A 25,079-nucleotide genomic window follows, 5' to 3' on the forward strand; every position below is an offset into this window, starting at 1 on the left:
TGTAGAATAATTTTTTTTTTTTGTGTTATTTTTAGTGAAATTTGACTGTTTTGGGTGAAAAATCGAGCATTTTGGGTGATTTTTTTGACTGTTCTGACTGTTTTGGCCATCAGTTTGTTTGGGCAAGATACCCGATTCTCTAAGTGGTTTCAATTAGAGAAAATACAAGAATCGAGAAAAACCATTAATTTTTTATTATTTTGCTTGTTTTTTGTTTGTTTTTTTGAGTGAAATCTGCTTGTTTTTCGTTGATTTTTGTTGATTTTGATCGATTTTTTCGACTCTTGTATCGTTCTCTAATTGAAACCACTTAGAGAATCGACCGAGTTGGGGGTAAAATAACAACCAAAATAATCCAAAAAACGACCAAAATAGTCAATTTTTCACCCAAAACAGTCAAATTTCACCGATAAAAACAAAAATCTGCAGAAAATAAAATAATTCTACAGAAAATAAAATATTTTTTTTTAATGATTTTATTAACAGATTGATACTCAATGTTTCTCCACGTGTATCTAACAAATGACCTGATTGATCAGTCAGAGAGAAATTTGCTCGCTGTAATAATCGATTAGGACATTTAAGATAAACTGGATTGATCGGCTCTTGCACTAACAAGAATCCAGGTGGATCTTTGGGTGAAAATGAATACAAAACGAACCCTTGTTTCGCCTGATCAGAGGTAGATGCATCAGCGATGTAGCTATTCTCGATGATATCACAATTGAGATTAACCGCGATGGTGGTTGTTATATTGACTATCTCTGGTGAGAGATGCCTGCCTGTTCCATCCTCGGCATTATCGCGTTTGAGAATGGCTGGTGGTGATAGTTTTCTTCTCCATGCGGCGCGCAATTGATGAAAATTTTCATCAATGATATCATTGAGGGATTTTCTCAGTTCATCTACGTTGTATCCCGGAAATTTGTAATTTGGTATATCGGCCTCGTATATCCGATATACCTGCATGAATTTTTCTTTATTGTCTGTCTTATCCTCGATTATTGCCTGAATCAATCGTGAGTGGATATACTCCATATCAGATATTATATGATTGATTATTTCCACGTTGAAAATAATTGAATCACATGAACTCGATATATCAGAGATACACTCATGAAAAAGCTTTTTTATGTTGTCTAAAACTAATTTACCATAGTTAGTTAAAAAATCAAAAATAGGAGTGAACTGAGCGAGTTCATATAAATATCGTTCGATCATCGGTAGCCCCCTGGTATGATCGAAAAGATCTCTGATAATAAACATAAACATCATATCATCTTTTTTCTGAATGTGAATTCGGTTCTCAATGATCCTGTCCTGAAATTAACCGTTGGATCATCGTACCTATCATAACGATTTTTCCTGTCCGTGACAAAATTTTCCCTCCTGGGCTCTGGTGGTGCTGGTTGTTCTGGTGGTTTGATCTCGGGCCAACCTAATATGGTTCTTATTGAACTCGCGTAGATATCAACCTGGTAATTCGAGGTGATTTCAATAATCGATTTTGATGTTGGTTCGTGCACGATTATTTTTATTCCAGGATCGGATCCTGTTATATTCTTTATTCTGTGTATGAGCTCATCATTAATCTGATCAATCTGATAACTACCTGCTGACAATCCAACAACGGTCCAGTCGGGAGTACCATCGGGTTTGTTTTTGTAAGCGAAAATGAAAGAATTATTTGACTGTAATCCACCGAATGATCTTGATCGGATATTTGGCCAGCTATAATAAACACATAACTGAGCTAGTGCTATCTCGTCGATGGAGATGGGAGTAGGAAAAACGATGCTAAATTCGGGTTTAGTTGAACTAGCCGAGATCATCGTTGTTCTTGTCACTGTTGTGTTCGTTGCGATCTGTTGCAGCAACTCGGTCATTATTAATATTAATATGTTTAATCGTCTGATTGAAAATACCAGATATCAGCGCGAATTCTGCGTCGGAGATAACACCATCGTTAAGACTCTCTGATAATAATAAAGATAATCTAGAATACGCCGCTGTTGCTGTATTTAGTTTGTCTTTGTACGAGATCTATTTTGTGTTAGTACACGAGGATATTTTTTTCGTTATAATACTAAATACAGCAGCGAGTGCGGTTGTTGTTGAAACAATTATCGTGATGACAAACGGCGCTGTCATCGTTAACGCGGATAGAATTATTCCAGTGCCTGTAATAACCGCAGAGACGGAATAAACAGCAACATCAATAATAACCAGTCTGTGCTGATATTTCTTTATTTTTACTTGATAAACGTCGACGATACTCTTCAGCGACATCTGCCATGCAACAGCCTGATTGTATCTGTATTCCATATTATAATTGCAGATGGTCTTAATTCAAAAACTAAATGAGGAAGGCATCTCAGTGAGGAATTCTATCAACCACCATATGGACATCTCCTGCGGTGTTGGTTTATTAGCATCAGCGAACTCAAATTTGATTATCTCCTCGATATTTTTATCCAGTAGGATATTTAATGTACCGAGGAATCTATCTGAGTGATGTCGCCATTTAAATTTTTCACAGGTGACCCTAAATCTATCCGAGGAAAAATGGTTTATTCTGTACGCGCCAGTGACAGGTGCTGTGTATTTTATTGTGTTTGATGTGTTTGTCCATTTTAGTACTCCTGATGCAATGGTAGGAATTAGATTGATGAATGAATCTTTCATCGCCGCTGGAATCTTGTTAAAATCAATTTTACCCTCGATTGATGTATTAACCACAGCTAGGTTTTGGTTTATTTTGTCAATATCATCAGAGTTGGCCGTTCGGAGCATTCGACTGACAACATACTCGATAACTCCACGATTTCTCTCAGCAACATCGGTATTTCTTTTTGTGTCTTCTTTGATGCTCTCGACTGTACTGGTATTTTTTTTTGTATCCTCTTTGACGACATCAAAATCAGCTATGTGAGTATTGTATTCGTCTCGTTTGATTATATCACCTATCTTCACGTTGCTGGTTTTTATTTTTCCATAATCATCCTGAAAAACAACAACCTCACCAGGATCAGCCTCAGCTAGTGACAGAATATTATTAACGTCGTCCTTTGTTGCGTATCTTGATAGATCTCCCACATCAAATTTCTCTCGATCTAGTATCTTTTTTATTGTTCTCGCTATCAGAGATCTACCGTAAATGTCAACCATTATATTGTTGTCGTTGATTCAATTTACTTGATGTATATTCATGAACGGCTTTATGATACGTTTTTTTTTTTTTGATCTAGATATCGCCGATAGGATATTTATTGCTTCATCACCGCATATCGGAGGATCGTCTAGTGTTTGTATCGGTAGCGTAGAATACCACGCTGGGACGTTTATTTGATTTACATATTTCAAGAATTACACAGGCGGGGCTAATCCGTACGAGTCAGCGTAGATAGCCTCGAGCGGATTAATAGCGTATACTACCCAATGAGTACCTGGTCCGGTACTGTTATCGAGATTTACGATTCCTGTCTCGTGTTTATTCGGGCGGGGTGGTAATTGATCTCGCATGAACACACCTCTAAAGAATTTTATTTTTTGTTTTTTTGCGGCATTAATTAGATCGTAATTCGACATCGGGGTTATCTTCTCCACGCCGCGGGGGTTCCTGGTAGAATCGGTCCCCGTCCGTAATACCACGGAGGAGTCCCCGGTAATCGGAGTCCTCGTCCTTTTTTTTTCCATATCTACCACCGGTGATTTTATCAATGACCTTTGACCCAACACCAGTGGCGGCGCCCAGCGCAATGGCCTTTGCAACAGCCGGTGCAGCAGCTGCGGCTATTGCAGGTAATGAAGCTAATTTTGCTGCGAGTAATGCGGGTATCGCAGCTAATAATGGGAAAAACCCACCTACCTTAACCATATCCCTTAACGCGGATGGCGATAATGTGATTTTTATTCCAGTATTCGATAATTTAGCTCTACTGAAATGTTTTTGTTGTGTTCTTGTCAGGGATAGTTTATTTGGACCACCCTGAATCTGATCGTGTTTTAACGTCAATTTAGTCCCGCATTTTCTCGCTAAATCTGATTGTAATTTCTTTATCTGACTCTGAGTCAGGGTCACACTAACATGATCATACGGCATTCTATAATTGTAGGTTGAATCTAAATTACATTTTTTCTACGGGGGAGTCGATTATTCTCATTTTACCCTCGATGCCCTCGAGAATCATGGTTCTATCGCTGAGTATAACAGCGACTGCTCTAAATGCAACAGGACCCGGATTATCTATTCTGATCTTGAAATGAATATCAACGACGGATTGTTTTATTAGGTCCATGTGTTCCAGTGAAAAGTAATAGATCGGATAGTATTTTATGAAATCTAACTGAGATATTTGTAATCCGGGATCTATATTTTGATCTCGACCCATGTAACTCCAGAGGCGATGATAACCACGTGCTACTGATCCCTCTGCGTAATTTAACTGAATCTCCTCAACTGGCTCCTGATGTCCATTTACCCTTAGTGATACATCGCTGGCATTGAAATGATCAAAAATCATATGGGTTTGACGTTGATCATTCACTCGATTAGCTCGCTGAAGAGCGATAAAGATATGTCTTGGTGCGGATACACCTTGCTGAGAAGCTATGTGCCAAGTGAAATTACCGCTGATATTGCTCTGAATACTATCTGTGTACGTCGTCAGCCACGACATCACCGATTTACCACCTCGATCCATAAACGATAATAGATTTCGCTCCTCGTCTATCGATGGTGTCATTGATGGCATCCACAGTGTCAGTTTGGTTAATACAACCTTGCCATTATTGTCTGCGGCTCCAGTCCTCCAGATAGCATCGTTACTGTCGCCTTTTCGATAGAAAACAACCGTGTGCTTAGCTCCAAATATGACCTTTCTAAAATCTCTACAAAAACCAAAGATATGGGATAGCGGAATAACACATGAAAATCTTTTATCATCACCCCTCAACATAGATGTGCGAGCCAAAAAACCAAGATTATAATCCGCAATAGAATCATGAATAACATGAAAAGCAGCGGTTGGTTTAACTATTGTTCCGGCTACCGCATCGGCAACAACGTTATCATATTTCAATTGCACTAAACTGAATTGTTTATTTTCGGCGGCGTCTGTATTATCTTTAGTAAACATCATACTGGGACCAGCCGATCTAGTGAAATCATCTGAATATCTCGCCAGGCCTATAATCGTGGTTGCTACATCAACGTTGTCACTGATTGTTTCGATCTCTCTACCATCGATCATGTACGCTGCGCTCTTGAACAGCGCCATAATACCATTGTTGACCAATCCAACCTTGACATCCGCGGCGTAATGAGTGTCATCGTTTTTCACAATCCGACCAACGACCTCGATATATGCCTCACACGGGAGAAAATATCTCGTCGTATCTTGTACTTGTAATTCTATTCTACTGGGACTATTTGGTGTTATCGCGTCGTATGAGTAATATTGATAATCTCGCACTGAGTCGTCTCTCTCTATTGGTTCATCTAGCTTGAATGCTTCATTAGATGCGCGTGAGAACATCTCTTTTATAAAATATCCTTATCGTCTAAAACGAAGGCGCCCTCCAAATGCACTGGTACCGATTTCTTGTTGTGGTTGTTGTGGTTGTTGTATTTGTTGTATTTGTTCTAGCGCTTGTTGTGGTTGTTCTAGCACCAACGATGTTAGTTTTTTATTAGCTGCGTCGTTTATGATCTTGCTGACATCGCCGGGCATCCCAGCAGTGATAGGTAGTTTATCTTCAGGTTTTGGTTTTCCTCTTACCAATCGTGCTACTCTATCTTTAATAGCCTCATATGCTTTACCAGCAACATCACCAGCAGTACCTATCACTTTATCGCGAACAACACCTATTGCTTTCGATGATAATTGCTTGGCTAGTGGACCGACCTTAGGAGCTATTCGGCTGAAAAATTTAATTATTGAATCAAATATCCCCGATTCATACTTAAATTTGTACATGGGTAACCTTGAATTCATAACACGAACCTGTGTCGCTCTCTGATGGCTCTTGTGAACAATCATTTTATTTTATAATACAATTATTTAATCACTGCGATAATCATCTACGAGTTCATCGACGAGATCGCGATAGATAGATACATCAATAACCTTTCCCTGAAACAATCTTCTACAAATATCCGCGGCCTCGTTTATTATTTCACGTGAATTATTCCCGGCTCGTTTTCCACCAACAAGAACCTCTAGTCGAGATACATCATTAACAACGCTATCGGGACAGATGGTATATCCTTTACCCGTCTTCTGGGTACCGAGAAGTGATCCTATCACATCAGTCTCCTCAGGTACATCCTGGAATTCCTCCTCTGGTGATTGTGGTCGTATAGGTTGTGCCGATGAGGGTTGTCTGTATCTGTATACATCTTTTCTGAATTTGATATATTCTTCATTGGATAAATCGACTTTGGTATCTTTTCCAGCGAAAAATACAACAGGAATCCAATCAGCCTCGGTGATTTTATCTTGATATTTTTTTTGCATGTATCCATCTTTTTCGTCATATCCGAATGCAGCAATACGATTTATTTTGGTTGGATCGGCAATATCCTTCAAAGCAGCAGCATAGAAAATTTTTTGGGGATTTATCCCCTGCATTGTTGATTCATCAATCGGAATATCAACTTGTTGTTGCACAGGTTGAGATACCGCATCAATGAATTTTGCATAATCTGGATCGTTCGGTTTTACCGATGTAGATCTCTTGGATGCGCTATATAACAATAATGGCCATTTTTCTTCCGTAAATTTAAATGTGGCAAATTTGGAATTTACGTATTTTTCTCGATTATCGTAATCCCTAGCTATATCGATTAATTTGTTTGGGTCTTTGATATCTTGAAGAGTTTCTTCGGTAAATAGATCATGCGGTTTAGGTTTACGTGGTTGCACAGGTTGAGGTGTCACAGGTTGAGGTGCCACAGGTTGAGTTGCCACAGGTTGAGGTGCCACAGGTTGAGGTGTCACAGGTTGAGGTGCCACAGGTTGAGGTGCCACAGGTTGAGGTGTCACAGGTTGAGGTGCCACAGGTTGAGGTGTCACAGGTTGAGGTGTCACAGGTTGAGGTCTCGCAGGTTGAAGTCTTCGAGCTGTTGATGCTATCTTTGTTTTATTGATGTAACTGACGTATTCATTATCAATCCTGTTGATGTTACGATACACATAGTATAGTATTTTATACCATTTATCACGACCAGGGGCAATATTAGCGTATTCGGGTTTCAACATGTTTTTTCGATTGTCAAATGATCTGTATGCGAATTCAGCAAGATCATCAAGATTCGCTATTGCTCTTATTCTTGTTACCTCGTCATCCTTAAATTTGCCAGCGTGGGGGGCTTTCGTTACAGTTAGTTTCTCAGTTCTTTTCAACAAAGGTAGTATTCCCTCCTTTGCCGCTTCTTTCGCTGCCTCAGGGTCTTTTATATCACCCATGAACGCCATTTCGGTTGCTCTGGTTACTGGTTGGAATAATTCTTGTGTCGTCTCAGCGAATCCTTCCTTTGCTCTTTTAATCGCTTGTATTTTCTTTTTTACTTCCTTTTGCACAGGCAGATATTCCTCTATTGCTTTTAGTCGTTCTCGTGCTATTTTCGCGCTAAGTGATTCTCCAACATCCATGTTATTTTATTTTCATTTTGTTTATTGAAATTGAAAAATTAATACAATATTTTATTCTATTTTACTTTATTTTGACAGAATAATCCTATAAAATTCATTTAAAGACGACAGCAGCAGGGAGGGCGTCACAGTATGGTCTGTCGACGAGAATAACCAATAAAAACAAAAAAAAATCATGAACATGATTAACACGCAGCAGGATCTTCGAGCAGGTGTTGATAAATGATTTGCGGATCAATAACGATGTAACTATCACAGGAAGAATCTATTCGGTAAATAAAATCTTTCTCCTGATGGTGTTTTTTTGGTGTTGTTTTTGGTCCGTCGAAATGTCAAGGTCTGCTCGCCCTCCCTGCTGCTGCATGTGTTATATTAAGAATTACTATGCCTTTGATCTTGGGCCTTAACCTGATCATTTGTCATAGAATCTCGACACACACAAAATGAAAATATTTGGCGAGAAGTGATCACCTTGCCTGCAACCACTTTTAGTAAGAAACCATTGTGAAATTTTACTGTTCACGGTGATACCTAATTGATATTCTTGTAAAATATTTAAATACAATTTTAACCATTGGACTAAACTTTAAAAACTGAAAAACATTTTAATTATAAATTCCATGAAACCAATTTGAAAGCCTTTATTTCAAAGTCGACAAGAATAAGAAGACCAAGGATATTCTTCTCTTCTGTATATCACATTATATCGAAAATTAAATCCCACGGGTTTTCCTCGTTACATAATGTTTATAGACTCACCTATATATCGACCAGAAATGAAATCCTCTATATCCGTTTTGGTAATATTGTATCAATTCTGTTTTGCACTAGTTCCGGAGTCAAATTTGCACGTAATAATTCACAAAGTTGTGTGGGTTTAACGCCGTTTTCAGCACATCATAGGCAGGGACGTCATTTCAACTTTTTTTCGGGGGAGGGGGGCAAAACTTGATTCATGCAAATATCAACGCGCTTCCTCAGGCTGAATAACAGATTAGAAAGATAGTAATAGCATGGGGCGACATTTCATTTTTTTTTCGGGGTGGGGGGGGGGGGAACTTGACGGGCTTGTTAATTTTCGTATATAGGCTACAGCAATTTTACAGCACATGCAAATTCTGCCCCACCCCCCATGATCAATGTATGTACAAAATGAAGTTTAGTTTCTACCTGACCTGAAATATTGACTTTTGTATTATTCTGTAAACAAATAATACATAGCTAACATGTTTTGGTTTAATATTAGGATCATTATTAAAAGAAGTAAACATGTTTATTTGGGTCTGGTTGTAGGCTTTTGGGTATATGTGAGCCAAGTATGTGTTTGTCGTGAAATAGTGAGTGAGCGATCGATCACAGTTCACGAAGCGCATGAATGGGGCGCTAATGTCGATCCCATACTAACTAATAAAAGTCCTTAGAACTTGTTCTCGCGTGTCCATACGAACAACGCCTTACTCATTCTGTTTTTGCAAAGGCCTATAGTGCTAGTCATAATTCGAGGGTGTTATAACGTTTGTAGATTTAGAGGCTTCGTGTCTGGTAGATTATCGTTTATGTGTTATTAAATTGATATATGGAAATACCGGATTACGGGTTGTGTATCGTATTTGTCTTGTTTCTAGTATTGTATATTAAGTATTAGTTCTGTTTTGTTTTAGGTCTATCTCGTATATTTCCTGTTGGTTAATAAACCCCACGACCAGCGTATGTGGTATTTATATCTATTTATACAACGCCCGACTAACATATATTATAATTTTCGTAACAAACTTTCTAATTATAATTAACATTTTATCTTGTAAACATGAAGAAATTTCTTTGAGGTTATTTTCCATTAGGTAATAGTGATTTTTAGAAATGCTAATTGTGACATGATGTCAAGTAGAGAATTACATAATCTTGTTACTGAAAAAGTTATTAATTCGTGCTTTAAGATTTAACAGAACTAAAATTTAATATTGTTGTGACCAGAGGTTCATTTGGGCTAGAATTTATTTCTTCAAATTATTTTAAGTGGTTTTTCTCCGGAAATTCAGGGTGCTCATAAAAATTATTCTTGGGATTTATTATGAATTCATACCTGGAATTATATTTTTGTTATCCAACAAAAGACTGTTAGCACATCACCACTACACTTGCTACCACAGACACATCAACACTTTCAATGTTGGATTTAATTTTGATTTTCCACCATAGTTTATTCAGAACTTTAATCATTATGATTTGTGTCCGTAGTTCTATGATTGTTGGGTATCAATTCGCAATATCGTAAGTTCCTTTATTTAACTTTTCACTTTGTATTTTATGGAAATCGTATATTATTTGTTGAATTTTACAAAGCTTGTGGCTTCTCTTTCTTTTCTATCACAAATGAATGAACAATAAATTAATGTATTAAAGGTAGGCAAATAGGAGAAGTTGCGAAATATATGAATTTGAAATGAATGAGAAAAAACAATAGGATAATAAAGGACGATAACATTTAATGAAACTGAAAGGAAATTCAAAATGCAAATAGCGACAATGAAGGAGGTTATTATTGGATGGGACTTTGATTTCATTTTTATTGCGCCGAACAATAAGGAATTTTCATTTACATCTCTTCTAACAAAATGCAATAAAGGAGAACAAAATTTGAAGAGAAAAAACAAAAACAAATAGCACAGAAGTTCACGGCTATTGCCAAAAAAAATGTATCGTGCATATTTTGGAATAAAGATCAAGATAAGTCATGAGCTCCACAAAACGTTTGTCGAACTTGTACTGAGACTTTGAGAAAGTGGAATAAATGCAGAAAGAATTCATTGAAGTATGCAATACTCGTTATATGGCGTGGACCTAAACACCACGCGGATGATAGCTACTTTTTTATATTGCTAACACTGAAGACTTTAACACAAAAAAAACAATGATTATATCTGATTTACTTTATAGCGAAAATACCTGACGTGATAAGTGAAAATTGTTGCGAAAATTGAAACCAGCATGGCAAAATTGTACAAAATAACTTAATAGAAAGAAAACGTATCACTCTCTGTTCTGAAACACATCCTTGTCTTCATCACTCACACGGAATCTGACGACTTGCATTATTGTAATAACACACTTCACACAGTTAGCAATATCAATACAAATATTATTTTATTCTAAGTTACAAAGTGAAAATTTAAAAGACCCTTACATTATTCTGAATTAAATTCCAAATAAACGTAAATGTCCTATCACAAGTCCAAAAGTATAAAATATTCCAAATTAATTCCAAAAATCTTGAATGTATCGGTGTGCCACAATGACATAATCCAGAATGTCTTTAAATGAGTCATCAATAATCCCGAAGTAATGTATTGATCTAAAAAGTGAATGAGCACTTTGTAATATTCCAGTGAATAATTTAAATAAATTTCTTCTCAAATTATAACCGAACACGGCGAAAAATGATTACACAGACTTATCTTAAGATAGGAAAGAATAATTATTTACAAAGTCCTAATTTCACTTTTGACCTAAGACACTGTATATTTTTATGGAATTCCCTTGCTGTAAGATATTTCTAACGGACGAGAGAGAGAGAGAGAGAGAGAGAGAGAGAGATAGAGATGTGTGTGTGTGTGTGTGTGTGTGCAGGACAGGAACCAGGCTAGCAGAGTACAGCCTGGCACTCTGTTTAACAAAACCAACGTCAAATCAGTTGTAAAATATATCATATGATGTTGAGGATACCAGGCTAGATTTACCGAGGCCCGTTGGATTTTAATAACATGTTTGGAGACCATTCTACGTTTATGTAAAATATTAAGTTTTGTGTCGAAGTGGATATTGCGTGTTTTCAGTGGTATATTGGAATAATTTTCTCAGTTAAAGTTATATAAACTCAAACAGCAATGAAACTTTAAGCTCATGTTCGCACGTCATTTCCTGAAATTGGTCTTTCTCTTCAGACAAATATTTCTTTAGCAAAATTTGTTGCGATACGGTTAATTTCACTTCCCGATTCATTTGCTGGTATTTGTAAACTTTACACGCGGGAATAGGATTTTTCCGAACTTAACTCAGATTTGTAGGAAATTATCGCATCCGGTTTTGTTTGTTGTCTGCTATAAATTTTATTTATCGTTGTATTGTATAAAATCAGTCCATCTATTCAACGAGTAATCATTCAATAAGGGTCAGACTATATACGAGAGCAAACTGAAAAGAAGCCGGAATAAATTAAAATACCGGAACAAAAAAAATACATAATAATAATAATAATAATAATAACAATAATAATAATAATAATCAGGACTTTGTATAGCGCATAATCTTTAAAAGCTCTAAGCGCTTTACAACTTTAGACAACACATATAAGATTAAAAACATATATAATGATATGATTACAAAAACAAACACCATGAAATTAGAAAACGTAAAAAAAAAAAAAAAAATGCTGAGAATATTTAAGGTAGGAAATATTATTAGGTCTTTAAGTTTGTTCTTGCAGTCAAAATAGGTGAGTTTTTAGAGCACTTTTGAATGGGATGACTGTGTCTTTGTGTCTAAGTTCAGTGGGCAATTCATTCCACGTTAATACCGGAACAAAGGTTAAAAAACAAATTCTGCTGCTATTACTTGTTATACTTATATTGCCATTAATTTCAATTCATTTTATAGACCATTTATTAAATATGTTATCATAAACATGTGAACTTTTTAAGCAGGATATCAGGGTGAATAAAGTTTAAGCAATTAGTGGCTAGTAGTTGGATGACTATTTTTAAACTGTTGTTGTCACATGATGTCATCTAACATTTGCATGTCCTTGTCCACCCTTTTGATTCCCAAGCCATGCAAACCAGCACCTAAAAACGTTGTTCTTCCCAGATATTGCTGAAGTTACATCTCATTTTTGTACATAAGGATAGCCTAATGCATCGCATAATGTTGGGCACAAAGTCGAATTCATGACTTTTCCCTTTTTTTTTGTAAAGAAATAAATCCATCAATAAATAGATGCATAAACAAATGGATTCACCAACAAAGAGAAACATGTAATGATTTTAAATTTTCAGGGGCTGAAGTTAATCATTTAGTTATTTTAAAAAATGCCAATTGTTAATATTAATTTCATATTTCTAAAAGCTTTTCAAGAATACTCAGTTTTGACATTCAACACAAAATCATGTTCCATTTGGCATACATTTAATTTTAATGCACTTAAGATGAAACAGTATCTTTGAACAGTTCTTGCTTTTATTCATTGTCATCCTCTGTCCATCATCTTCAGCACAAAAGCAATATTTCACCATACTAATTAAAACTGGTTTCTCAGCTGTCTCTGGCACAATCACTTGTTTTTGCAAAAAGTATTTGTACATAAAAGTTCTGTCATAATACACATGCTATGAAATTATTCCGTAATTAATATTGTATCCTGCAGATCATTATCTGGAAATACTCTTTGAAGATGACAATCTTGGGGACTTCAATCAAAATATTTTTAAAATCACAGTATTGTCTACATTTATGTTTGTTAATAATATGCAAGATTGTGGTTCAACTTCACTTTTGATATAAGTGAAGGAACTTCCAGCTTTAATTTGCCTTTCAAGCTATGGAGCACTTAATTTCAAGTATATTATATGTGACCTTTCAATGAAGTAAATGTCCTTATCAAAAATGAAATCCGATTTTTATCTTGAATATACAAGATGTTGAAAAAAGGTTCTTAGGGAATCAAAATGGCAGCGCAAGGTGTGTACATGTTGCATTATGGGTATTTGTATACACTATCGTGATGTCTGTGAAAACAACATCCAGTGCTGATAAGCTATCATTATTGTTTAACTACACTGCTTATTTTTTGAGTATGAATAAAAACATGGTCTTATACAATAATAGATTCCTATTTTATTGCTCAGAATGTTAAAATTTAAGACATGCAAAACAACACATTTGTGAAACATCAGAAAATGATTGTTACAACATATTTAGTACAAACATTGTTTGAAATCAACTGTATTTAACCAATTACTGTGATTCACTTGTACCATTTAGCCATGCATGTTTAAATTTAAAATGTATTCTCGTGTTGTTTACCTTTTGCTTAAATTTATTGCTACTCAGCATTTTCTGACATGCAAGTGTTTTCATATAATCAGTATGGATGTCCCCAGATAAATTATTATTTTGAAAGGCACTGCTCAGACAGCGACTATCAATTTTATTATTTTTCTGAGCCATTCTATTTGAAAAGAATATTTGTCATACAATATATATATGTATGTCTGTCTACCTACCTACATACATGTCTGTCTGCCTGTCTGTCCATCTGTCTACCTACCTACCTATCTATCTATCTATCTATCTATCTACATGTATCTATCAGTTTAAAGAGATTAAAGTGCAGATAGATGGAAAATGGAAAAGCAGTTTCTTGATTGATAAAAAAGTCACTGTAACTGACTTTTGTTGCTTTACTCTGATAAATTTTTATTCCGGTACATACAAAGAAATAGTCTGCTAAATACACAGTATTGGGGGCCCTGAGTGGCCAAGTGGTCTAAAGTGCTCATCATTCTGGATCACTGCCATCTCACCTCTGTCTGCATGGGTTTCAGTCCAAGGCTCGGCTATCGCAGGTACGTGGGAAAGCCTGTCAGTAGCTTCTCGTGAGTCGGTGGTTCTTCTCTGGGTTTTCCAGGGTTCTTCCTCCACCAGTTATACTGGCCACCATGTATAGCCAATCTTGTGCTGAAAAATGACATTAAACCCTTGAACAACAACAACAACAACACAGTATTGTATCTGATGCAATGCAGGGCTTTTCATATCAACTGGGATCTGGGTGGTTTACCTGGCTACTTTTACTTTTCACCCAGCTACTTAAAAAGAAAACCTGTATCCCATTGGGGGAGTTGCCCCTACCCCTTACTTTGGCAACTCACAATCCAACTTTAAATATAATGGAAGACCTTGCAACTAATCAATTTGCAGTAGCACTCTTCTGTAAAAAGAGAACGAGATAAAGCAAATAATCACAAGAAGATGAAGAATACTTAAAATTCTGTCATAAATTGGTACGCCTGTCTTGTGATTATTTCATGTGATACATACAGAAGACAAAACTACAATATTTCTGTGTAAACACTGTTGCTTATGCATATTTATGGCACATGGTTTTTTTCACAATATCAAAAAATGATCACTTTCTAGGAATTGTAGATAGGATAATTTAATCGGTTTCATTTATAAATTAATGCCTTATCAATCAATCAGTATATAAATGTCCTTGGAAAGAAAATCTCTTGGACTTGTGGACAGTTTTTTCATACACATTGTTACCTGTTTTGAATAATCATAAAAGATCTCACCAAACAACTTTGAGATTTATTACAATTAACAGATATGTCAGAAAACAATAAAATAAAGAGAATTTTCAACTTTTTATCTATTATGTTCCAGTGTTTGTTATTTCTTCAAGAATTTGCAATTTGTTTCAGGTTGTACCAGCAACTAGTTGGATCATTAAATCTACATCAACAAGTAGTGAAGGCAGAGACCAGCAGTGCTTGGCACTGTTTGTGCTAGAATTTTCACTTTTTGGCTCCTGCAGATTATCGATGGCTCACATGTAATTAATACATTTATTCAGACTGACCTTTGTATGCAGTGGTAAGTCTTCTTTTGACCCATGACATTAGATCCTTCAGAACATTCACTTTTTAATCCTGTGAGAACACCCCGCCCCCCGGCTGTTGATCTGAAATGTTAAAATTGCTGACACATGCTTGGGATGGAGCTGTGTCTAGGTTGTTCCTTCACAGTAGAAATTTGAGAAAGAGATGTCATGTTCAAAATTTATGATTAGAGTTTGTAATCTTTTTAAAATTTATTTTATCATTCTCACTGTCTCCAATTTCTGACAAGATGTCTCTCTCTATGTCTCTTATACCAAACAATTTGATAAATGACCGTATAGTTTCTTACTTTCCTGGGTTAGATTTAATGAAAAAGAAAGAATTTCTCAGGTTTTCATTGCTTGTTATTCTGGTTATTTTTTAAAACAAAAAGGTAGTTGTATATCTTAAGTACTTGTAAAATAATTCCCTTTTTTTCGTGCATGAGTGATGGGTGCAAGTTAGATTATAGAATATATGGCTTGGTCTTACCTTATGTGTCATTCTTGCAAAAGACTGCTAGCTCTGCTTGGTCATTTTAACTTTTTTCGACTTCAAAGATAGATTGGACGAAAGAAGAAATGAGCTGATAACTTTTTTTAAATGTATTTTAATAAGTCATTTATTACATTTTTAGAACCTGGTATTCTTTGCTCTGGCAACATTCATATCCCCTATTTTAATAAGTGCTCAATTTAGTGTTCTTTGGACTGGGTCATGCTCATTTATTGAGCACATGGTATCACCCATATTGATCAGCTGTCTGCTTTAGTGCAGTTTCCATAATAACCTTGTACATGAAAGTAGCATAGAGGTGTGCCAACATTCTCTCCTAGGCACATGTTGGCATTACAAGCATAGAGGTGTGCCAACATTCTCTCCTAGGCACATGTTGGCATAATACAAGCATAGAGGTGTACCAACATTCTCTCCTAGGCACATGTTGGCATTACAAGCATAGAGGTGTGCCAACATTCTCTCCTAGGCACATGTTGGCATTACAAGCATAGAGGTGTGCCAACATTCTCTCCTAGGCACATGTTGGCATTACAAGCATAGAGGTGTGCCAACATTCTCTCCAAGGCACATGTTGGCATTACAAGCATAGAGGTGTGCCAACATTCTTTCCAAGGCACATGTTGGCATTACAAGCATAGAGGTGTACCAACATTCTCTCCAAGGCACATGTTGGCATTACAAGCATAGAGGTGTGCCAACATTCTCTCCAAGGCACATGTTGGCATTACAAGCAACTTCACTTTATAATGGTACCTATCAGCATCTTGTGTCAATATATGGTTTTGTATTTTGGATGGATTTGTATTTTTAAAGAAAAGAATTTCCCAGGTTTTCCTCACTTGTTATACTGGCTATTAACAACTTTATCTTATATCGGTACCTATGTCAGCTTTTATTTGTACTAAATAGCCTTAGATTTTTAACAGACATGATTGTTCTCTGCTTTAAAGCAGAAGTCCACTTTTCTCCTGATGAGAAAAATAGGATTTTTTTATGTAGTCCATTTTTTATATCATCTCCAATACGGTTTTAAAAAAAATAGCCCATCTGGTCCCATTCCACCATGATCCCTGTAAAGTATTAGTCCATATATTATTTAACACACGATCATTGTAAAGAGCATTGGTCAAAATTTATACTTATGCAATGTGTAACTGTCAGGTACATAGACACTCTAGTAGGAATAGAAGGGCATATGAGAGCAAGACATACCAATCATACAAAGGACTTGGATATGGGCACAAACAAACATTAATCAAACAGTCTGCCAGAATGATTACAGTGACTATGTCAGTGATATGGTCAGTGACACAAACACCAACAAGAAATTACACTTTCATAAAAAGTAAGAAATATGATGGTTCTGGAGTCTCCCGTCAAGAGAAGAATGGCACAATCCATTTCAGTGCATCTGAATAAATTGTTGTATTTCATGTACAGGGGCTCGTATCATTCTGTTCTATATATCTGCTCAGATCTCTGTTTATTCCTTCTATAAGTTTCACACTGTATTTTAATATTTACTCGATCTGGGCATCAACACCGTGGGCAATCACCCTCTAGATAACAATAACCAAAAAAGTGGACACCTTGTAAGAAGGACAATCTGCAAATCAACCCCACCAACACCTCAAGCCCCTCATGCAGCTACTGTGAATTTGTATATACCAACCAAAAGTTGCATCCATAATTGAAGGTGTTGACTTGATTTTTACTACCTGTAAATCAGTTACCTGTTTTCGTTCACTAATTCCCTGGTTCCTTGTCTGTGTGCAGGGTTGTCACTGGTTATCGATGTCAACCATGATAATTTCAAACTTGACCACACTAATAATCTTACCAGCTTGTCATTCATGCTGAGACTACTTTATGCTAACATTAGAAATTCCAAAAATGACATATTAATGAATGTAAAAGTAGTGAAATTATTTGTATGTGACACCAGTTACTATAGATAAAGTTACAACAGCAAATCTGCCTGGTGTACCTATGATAGTTGCTGTTGTCACAATTGCAGCAACACCAAGGCCAATGATGATACCATTCTTTGAGTGATTTCATGCCAGACCATGACAGACCATTTTGGCTGGGTATTTTTACATGCTAATGTAGTGATTCCAATGATGATCACAGTCTTTGGGTGATTTCATGCCAGACCATGACAGATCTTTTTGGTTGGGTATTTTTACATGCTAATGCAATGATTCCAATGATGATCACACTCTTTGGGTGATTTCATGCCAGACCATGACAGATATTTTTGGTTGGGTATTTTTACATGCTAATGCAATGATTCCAATGATGATCACAGTCTTTGGGTGATTTCATGCCAGACCATGACAGATCTTTTTGGTTGGGTATTTTTACATGCTAATGCAATGATTCCAATGATGATCACAGTCTTTGGGTGATTTCATGCCAGACCATGACAGATCTTTTTGGTTGGGTATTTTTACATGCTAATGCAGTGATTCCAATGATGATTACAGTCTTTGGGTGATTTCATGCCTGACCATGACAGATCTTTTTGGTTGGGTATTTTTACATGCTAATGCAATGATTCCAATGCAAACTTTGGCTGACTATGAAGATCTGAAATTTCTCGGAGACAACTCCATGGACTTTCAGCTGAGAATTAGTTGAAATATTTGACTGTCCGCTAAAACAACAAATTAAATTTTCACTTGATTATTAGCAGTAACAAAGCACTATTTAAGGGGAGTATTTCATTTTCTCTTGTAATGAATTTCAGCATAAAATAGGCATAGAAAATCCTCAGCTGAATGGTGTTGATGTCACTGGCATTTTGAGGGTTAAGGTTGCTTGCTGGTAAGATGAAAAATAATGATGTCTTGAATCATGATATGTAGGTTGGTTTAGATGCATTGTCTAATCATAATTCTTTTATAAATGCTTCTTGTAGTAATAATGATTTTATTACCTGTCAGTTTTTTTGCAGTGAAGTCAATGAAGTCACCAAAGATGGTAGTTGTACCTGCCAGAAGCAAAATGCAGTTTGGAGATCTCAGTTTAGTAGTTATTGTCATACTGTTTTGGTCAGGAATATGCACTGGTATGTATAAGGAATTTGCACTGGTATGTAGGAATATGCACTGGTATGTATCAGGAATATACACTGGTATGTATCAGGAATATACACTGGTATGTATCAGGAATATACACTGCTATGTATCCAGAATATGCATTGGTATATATTAGGAATAAACGCTGGTAAGTATCAGGAATATGCACTGGTATGTATTAGGAATATGCACTGGTATCTGTCAGGAATATGCACTGCTATGTATCAGGAATATGCATTGGTATGTATTAGGAATATGCACTGGTATCTGTCAGGAATATGCACTGCTATGTATCAGGAATATGCATTGGTATGTATTAGGAATATGCACTGGTATTTATCAGGAATATACACTGGTATGTATTAGGAATATACACTGGTATGTATTAGGAATATACATTGGTAAGTATCAGGAATATGCATTGGTATTTATCAGGAATATACACTGGTATGTATTAGGAATATGCACTGGTATGTGTCAGGAATATGCACTGGTATGTATCAGGAAAATGCATTGGTATGTATCAAGAATATGCACTGGTATGTATTAGGAATATACACTGATATGTATCAGGAATATACACTGGTATGTGTCAGGAATATGCACTGGTATATATCAGGAATATACACTGATATGTATCAGGAATATGCACTGGTATGTGTCAGGAATATGCACTGGTATGTATCAGGAAAATGCACTGGTATGTAGGAATATACACTGGTATGTATCAGGAATATGCACTGGTATGTGTCAGGAATATGCACTGGTATGTATCAGGAATATGCACTGGTATGTAGGAATATACACTGGTATTTATCAGGAAAATGCACTGGTATGTATCAGGAAAATGCACTGGTATGTATCAGGAATATGCACTGGCATGTATCAGAAATATGCATTGGCATGTATCAGGAATATGCACCAGTATGTATCAGGAAATGCACTGGTATGTATCAGAAATATGTACTGGTATTTATCAGAAAAATGCACCACTGCTATGTATCAGGAATATGCACTGAGAAACAGACATGCCAATAAAAATGTGTCTATATGGCAAGTCCCCCAAACCATCACACCATATCTCTCTCTAATTTGGTTAATTGGTCAGTCTGCATATAAGTTTTACCACATTGTATCATGCATCATTTTTTCACTTACTCTCCCACTTGCTCATTCTCTGGACCATTGTAACAAAATATAGGTGAAAATCTATAACAAAATGAGGACAATGGATTTTTTGCCTGTATCATGCAATGATGTATTTGGTCCTACGATTCTTAATATGAATGAAGGTAAAGTTACAATGAAACCAATCAAATGAAAGTTGAAGGAGATATAGTGGATAAAATGTGTTTTTTTCTTCTTCAGGTCAGTAACAGTGTTAAATAAAACATAATAATGACTTAGATCAACTGTAAATAAATTTAAAATGGAACTGCAGTGTCTCATTGGTTAGCATACAGGACTCAAGGACTGAAAGAATACGGATTAGAATCATACCATCGGACCAGCCTGGTTCAGCTACAATGGTGTGTCCTTGGGCAAGGCACTTTACTCCTATTGTGTTGGCACTAAATAACCTACTTGTGTTGCTGTGCCTTAGAACACCAAACCAAAATTATAATATTTAAATATTTGAATTACCTCTTGCTGGTTCATCATTTCACTTTGTTTATTTTCCTGGTAAGTAAATGGCTGCATGTTCAGTGTTCAGGAAGGTAACTGCTTTTCTTTGTAGTGCTCTCCTTTCTTCATTTAAATGAACTTTCATGTTTTAATCATAAGTGTATCTTAATCCTATTTAATCAATATAAATGGAAACAGAAGCTCATAAAAATATGAAGTTACTCATAAATAATATATTTTCATTCTGTATTTTCAGATGTTAAAATTATATGCTCATAATTTCACATGTGAAAATATAAAATTTTCCATCATGCCATACATTGCTTGATTGTGTTTGCCTAGCAAACGAAAAAGCACTTTGTGAGATAGAACAAATAAATAAAAATTGCATTACATTTCAGACATGGCAATTAATCCTTGATGATAAATTCGACTATATGCCATTCGTATCTGCCAAGTTAATTTCACTTACTTTTCAACATTATGACACCCCTTGTTGTGCATTGCTGCAACAGACTTGCTTTGTTTTCAGAACGGGTAAAATACATGTAGTGTCAAAAGTGTAATTTAATGGGACAGATTATATTGATACAGTCCTACCACTCTCTTAAGTCAGTTATATTTATACAATCAGCATATGAACTTGAGGTGAATGTACAAAAAGTGGGTGGCGGTGTTGTGCTGAAAAGTGAGTTTGATCTAAGCTTCAAATCTAGAGCAAATTTAATATATAATAAAAAGAAAATTTATTTTCCTATCTAAATACCAGTTATATTTAAAAAAATGATAGATTTTAACTCACTGTTGAATGCATAATTGATGAAATATATTCAGTATTAATAGAAGGAAAGAAAATAAGATATATTATGCATGTATTTTTTAAAAAGGGTAAAGTAAAACAGCAATCCTTATATTCATGATTCTGGGTATGTGTGTTTCTGAGAAAAGTCAATATCCTGGAAAGTCAAAAGTGAATGTCATAGCACTCTGTTGTAGGTCAAAGGTCATTATGTGCAATTGTTTAGAACCAAAAATCACAACATGTATCTAAGGAAATGCACTTTGTGCTCATTTAGCTGGTGTAGATGGACTATTCTCTGGAAGTCAGAGGTGAAGGTCATCAATTGAATTACTGATTTTTAAATGTTTTGATGCAACTTACTGATGGTTTCATGAATTTGTGAATAGATTATTAGTTTATTAGACTCTAATTTTGACAGAAGAGTTAGATAGTTTTGTTAATGGAGCAGAAAAAACCAACACTTAAATGATGTGGTGCTCATCTGGTCATGTTAAAGCCATTGCAGAATTTACATTTGCATATTTTTGTAAGTGTTTTTCATACACACATTTTAATTGGGCATATTTATATTATGGCATTGTTCATCCATTCATCTCTCCATCCATCAATGTTTTTTTTTTTTTGGCTAATAATTTTGCAAGTCAAGAGATTTTGACGAACTTTGCCCAGGTATATGCAATAATTAAATGGTGTTTTGTACTCCAGTCACATCCCCAGGTCAAAGGTCAAGGTCACAGCAAGAAAAAACAAGTTAATGGTCTGGGGATATTATGTATGTATGTATGTCTGTATGTGTGTCTGTGTGTATGTATGTATGTATGTGTGTCTGTGTGTATGTATGTGTGTATGTATGTATGTATGTATGTATGTATGTATGTATATGTGTGTGTATATGTATGTATGTATGTGTGTGTATATGTATGTGTGTGTGTGTTTGTGTGTGTATGTATTATATGTGTGTGTGTATGTATCTATGTATATATGGATGGATGGATGTATAGATGGGTGGGTGTGTTTGTATGTGTGTGTACATGTGTGTATGTATGGATGGATGGATGGATGGATGGGTGTGTGTGTGTGTGTGTACATGTGTGTATGGATGGATGGATGTGTGTGTGTGTGTATGTGTGTGTGTTTGTATGTATGTGTGTGTATATGTATGTGTGTATGTATTATATGTGTGTGTGTATGTATCTATGTTTATATGGATGGATGGATAGATGGGTGTGTGTGTGTGTGTGTATGTATGTGTGTATGTATTTATGTATGTCACTTCAGCACAACAGTGGCTTTATGGTGCCAATTAAAGTTTATATAAATTGTAAGATATTTGGAAGAAACTTTAGCTTTATATATATATATATATATATATATATATATATATATATATATATATATATATATTATAGTTTGATGGTGTCTGACACAACACTTCCTCACCCCCCTATTTCGAGGTATGTAGTAGTATTTTACAGCACCTCAACACAAAAGTGGTTATGTAGTGCCAACCATAGGTAACATTCAAGCATATAAACATGAATGTAGGAATGCAAACACTTCCAGATAAATATAAATATATGGTACATAACAAGAGAAAATATAACACTGTTAAAATACATATAATGTGTATAAAATAACACCTAACATGTGTAACATGAATATGTGATTATGTTAGGTCATGGCCAAGGAAATATGCATGATTCAGTTACTTGCATTGTTTTGGTGTGTATATTTTTTACCACTGATGATATATGAATATGATTTAGTGACATGAAATAACTAGATGTTGTTTTGCATACTTAACACTTCAAGGTAAAGGTCACAACAGCTAAAAATATAAATCAGTAACTTACATCCCTATTACGGGTAAAATGTCTAAAACCATTAAAAATATTTTAGAAAGATACTTTAGTTACATGTATATCATGACTATAGGAGTGTCACATATGGTATAACGGTACCAATTGCGCAAGTCCAGGTGGGCGGAGCTTAAGGTGTATGGAACATTGTATTCAGAATTAAAGAACAAAACTAGCTGTGATTGGTGCATTATGTAAGACTTGTACTTTCTGTTTGGCTTAAAAAAAAGTTGAGCCTCTTGGCAACATGTGAGTTTGTGTTAATTTCTATCTAGATCATATTTTGTATTTTTTATGATTTTTTTAAAATATGGTACACATGACTGAAAATGTGCTTGTTGTGACTAGATAACTCTTACCCCTGTCTAGTTCCAGTAGAGTTATCTCTCTTAAATGCAATGGAGTACCTGGTTATGTCATTGTCAAATTGACAATCTAGCATTGTTCTATATGACAGCGTGTGACATGCATGCCCAAGTAGGACAGAAAGTATATTTATTTCACAAAACATTAGCATTGAGGTATATGGAAAAACAATTGGTACCGTGATACCTAAAGGAAAGAATAGCCTCACAGTGTTTCCATAGAAACGCATACATGTGGGCGGCATTTATGAACTATACTAGTTTGATGTAGGAAAACAAATGTATGCTGAACACTTTTGGTCAAATATTGAAAGTTCTTTAAGAATAAAATGTATGAAATCTTTAGAAAATAGCACAAGATGGCTTTGGATGGGGACTTTTGATAACTATAGCTATGATAGATATAGACTTGTGTTACCTGATGCCTTTATGTATGTGCTGTTACCTCCTAGATTGGAATGCATGCAACAAAATAAGTTATGTAAACATAATATAGTTGATTTTGGCCAAATATTGGCTATTGTACCTGCAAAAGATGAAAAATCATGTGTACAAAAACAACTATCTTGTTCTTGTAAGGCATGCCATAAACCAGGATAGAGAACATTCTAAGTACACTTGTAGATAGATCACTTGTACCATGTGGGATGTTCTGGCATGAGTAATTTTTAGGTAATTTATTAAGGATTTGGTATTCCTTCCCATTTTGATTTGAATTGTCCTGCTCTAATTGTCCCTTTTTTTTTTACACTCTCCTGCTTTGAAATTGTTCATGTAGTTAGTTCAATTCTCTTGCATTCCCTTTTGTTGAAGTAGCAGTGAATACCAACAAACAAGAACAGTTTCCTTAAGTCAGCATTTCCCATTGGCACTTGTATAAGCCCAATTATAATCTACTACTGACTTTCAATTAATCCTATTTCTTTCTGTCAAGCTGCTCTTGTGGAATTTCCATGTTTGGTCCAACATTACAGAATGATAACCATTTTAGTCACACAGTGCGTATTCATTCCATTCAAATCCACACTGTTCTTGAAACTTTGCATCCCATCGCAAGAATCCAAATTGGCATGAGATGATATCTGCATGGTTATGGAAGGCTGCACTCTACATGCCGGCATTGTAGAAAATATGAACTATGTGATATGAAAGAGCTGCGTCATCTTAGAAATTAAAATTACATGACTCTTGAGGTCTCCACTAAACATAGGAGTCTAAATGTTAGGTTCTCACTTTGTCAGTAATGTATTTTGAGATAATTTAATTGCAATGAAGTTAATACAGGTTGTTGATGAACTCATCTATATTACATGGATAATGTATTCAAGGTTACCACACCTTAAGTATATCATTCAGTTATCTCCCTTACACCAGTCATAACATTTCAAGGAAATAAAATCTCACATTTTCAGTGACTGATTATGAAAATAAAGAGAAGATTTGTGAAGTATTATATTAGCCCTCAATCTTGATGCAAATGTAAGTAGAAGCAATTTGATAATTTCTCACAGT

General features: G+C 35.5%; 1 protein-coding gene across 3 annotated transcripts in view; it reads left to right on the forward strand.

Moving 5' to 3' along the window:
• Nucleotides 1-11,400: 11,400 nt before the first annotated feature.
• The window catches only part of LOC149773302 (uncharacterized), a 64,685-nt gene continuing 51,006 nt past the window's right edge, over nt 11,401-25,079 (forward strand). Inside the window, exons 1-3 of one of the 3 annotated variants that reach the window (XM_089946530.1) lie at nt 11,401-11,490; nt 15,137-15,308; nt 18,781-18,905. In XM_089946530.1, coding sequence (XP_089802656.1) covers nt 15,301-15,308; nt 18,781-18,905 — 133 coding nt within the window. In that variant the 5' untranslated portion in view covers nt 11,401-11,490; nt 15,137-15,300. Of the gene's footprint in view, nt 11,491-11,630; nt 11,661-15,136; nt 15,309-18,780; nt 18,906-25,079 lie in introns of those variants that run through there. The other 2 variants (XM_089946532.1, XM_089946531.1) reach the window with 2 other exon arrangements.

Source organism: Sinohyriopsis cumingii, unplaced genomic scaffold (genome assembly GCF_028554795.1).
Source record: "Sinohyriopsis cumingii isolate HCF-2022 unplaced genomic scaffold, ASM2855479v2 utg000695l, whole genome shotgun sequence".
In the NCBI taxonomy this organism is placed as follows: Eukaryota; Metazoa; Mollusca; class Bivalvia; order Unionida; family Unionidae; genus Sinohyriopsis; species Sinohyriopsis cumingii.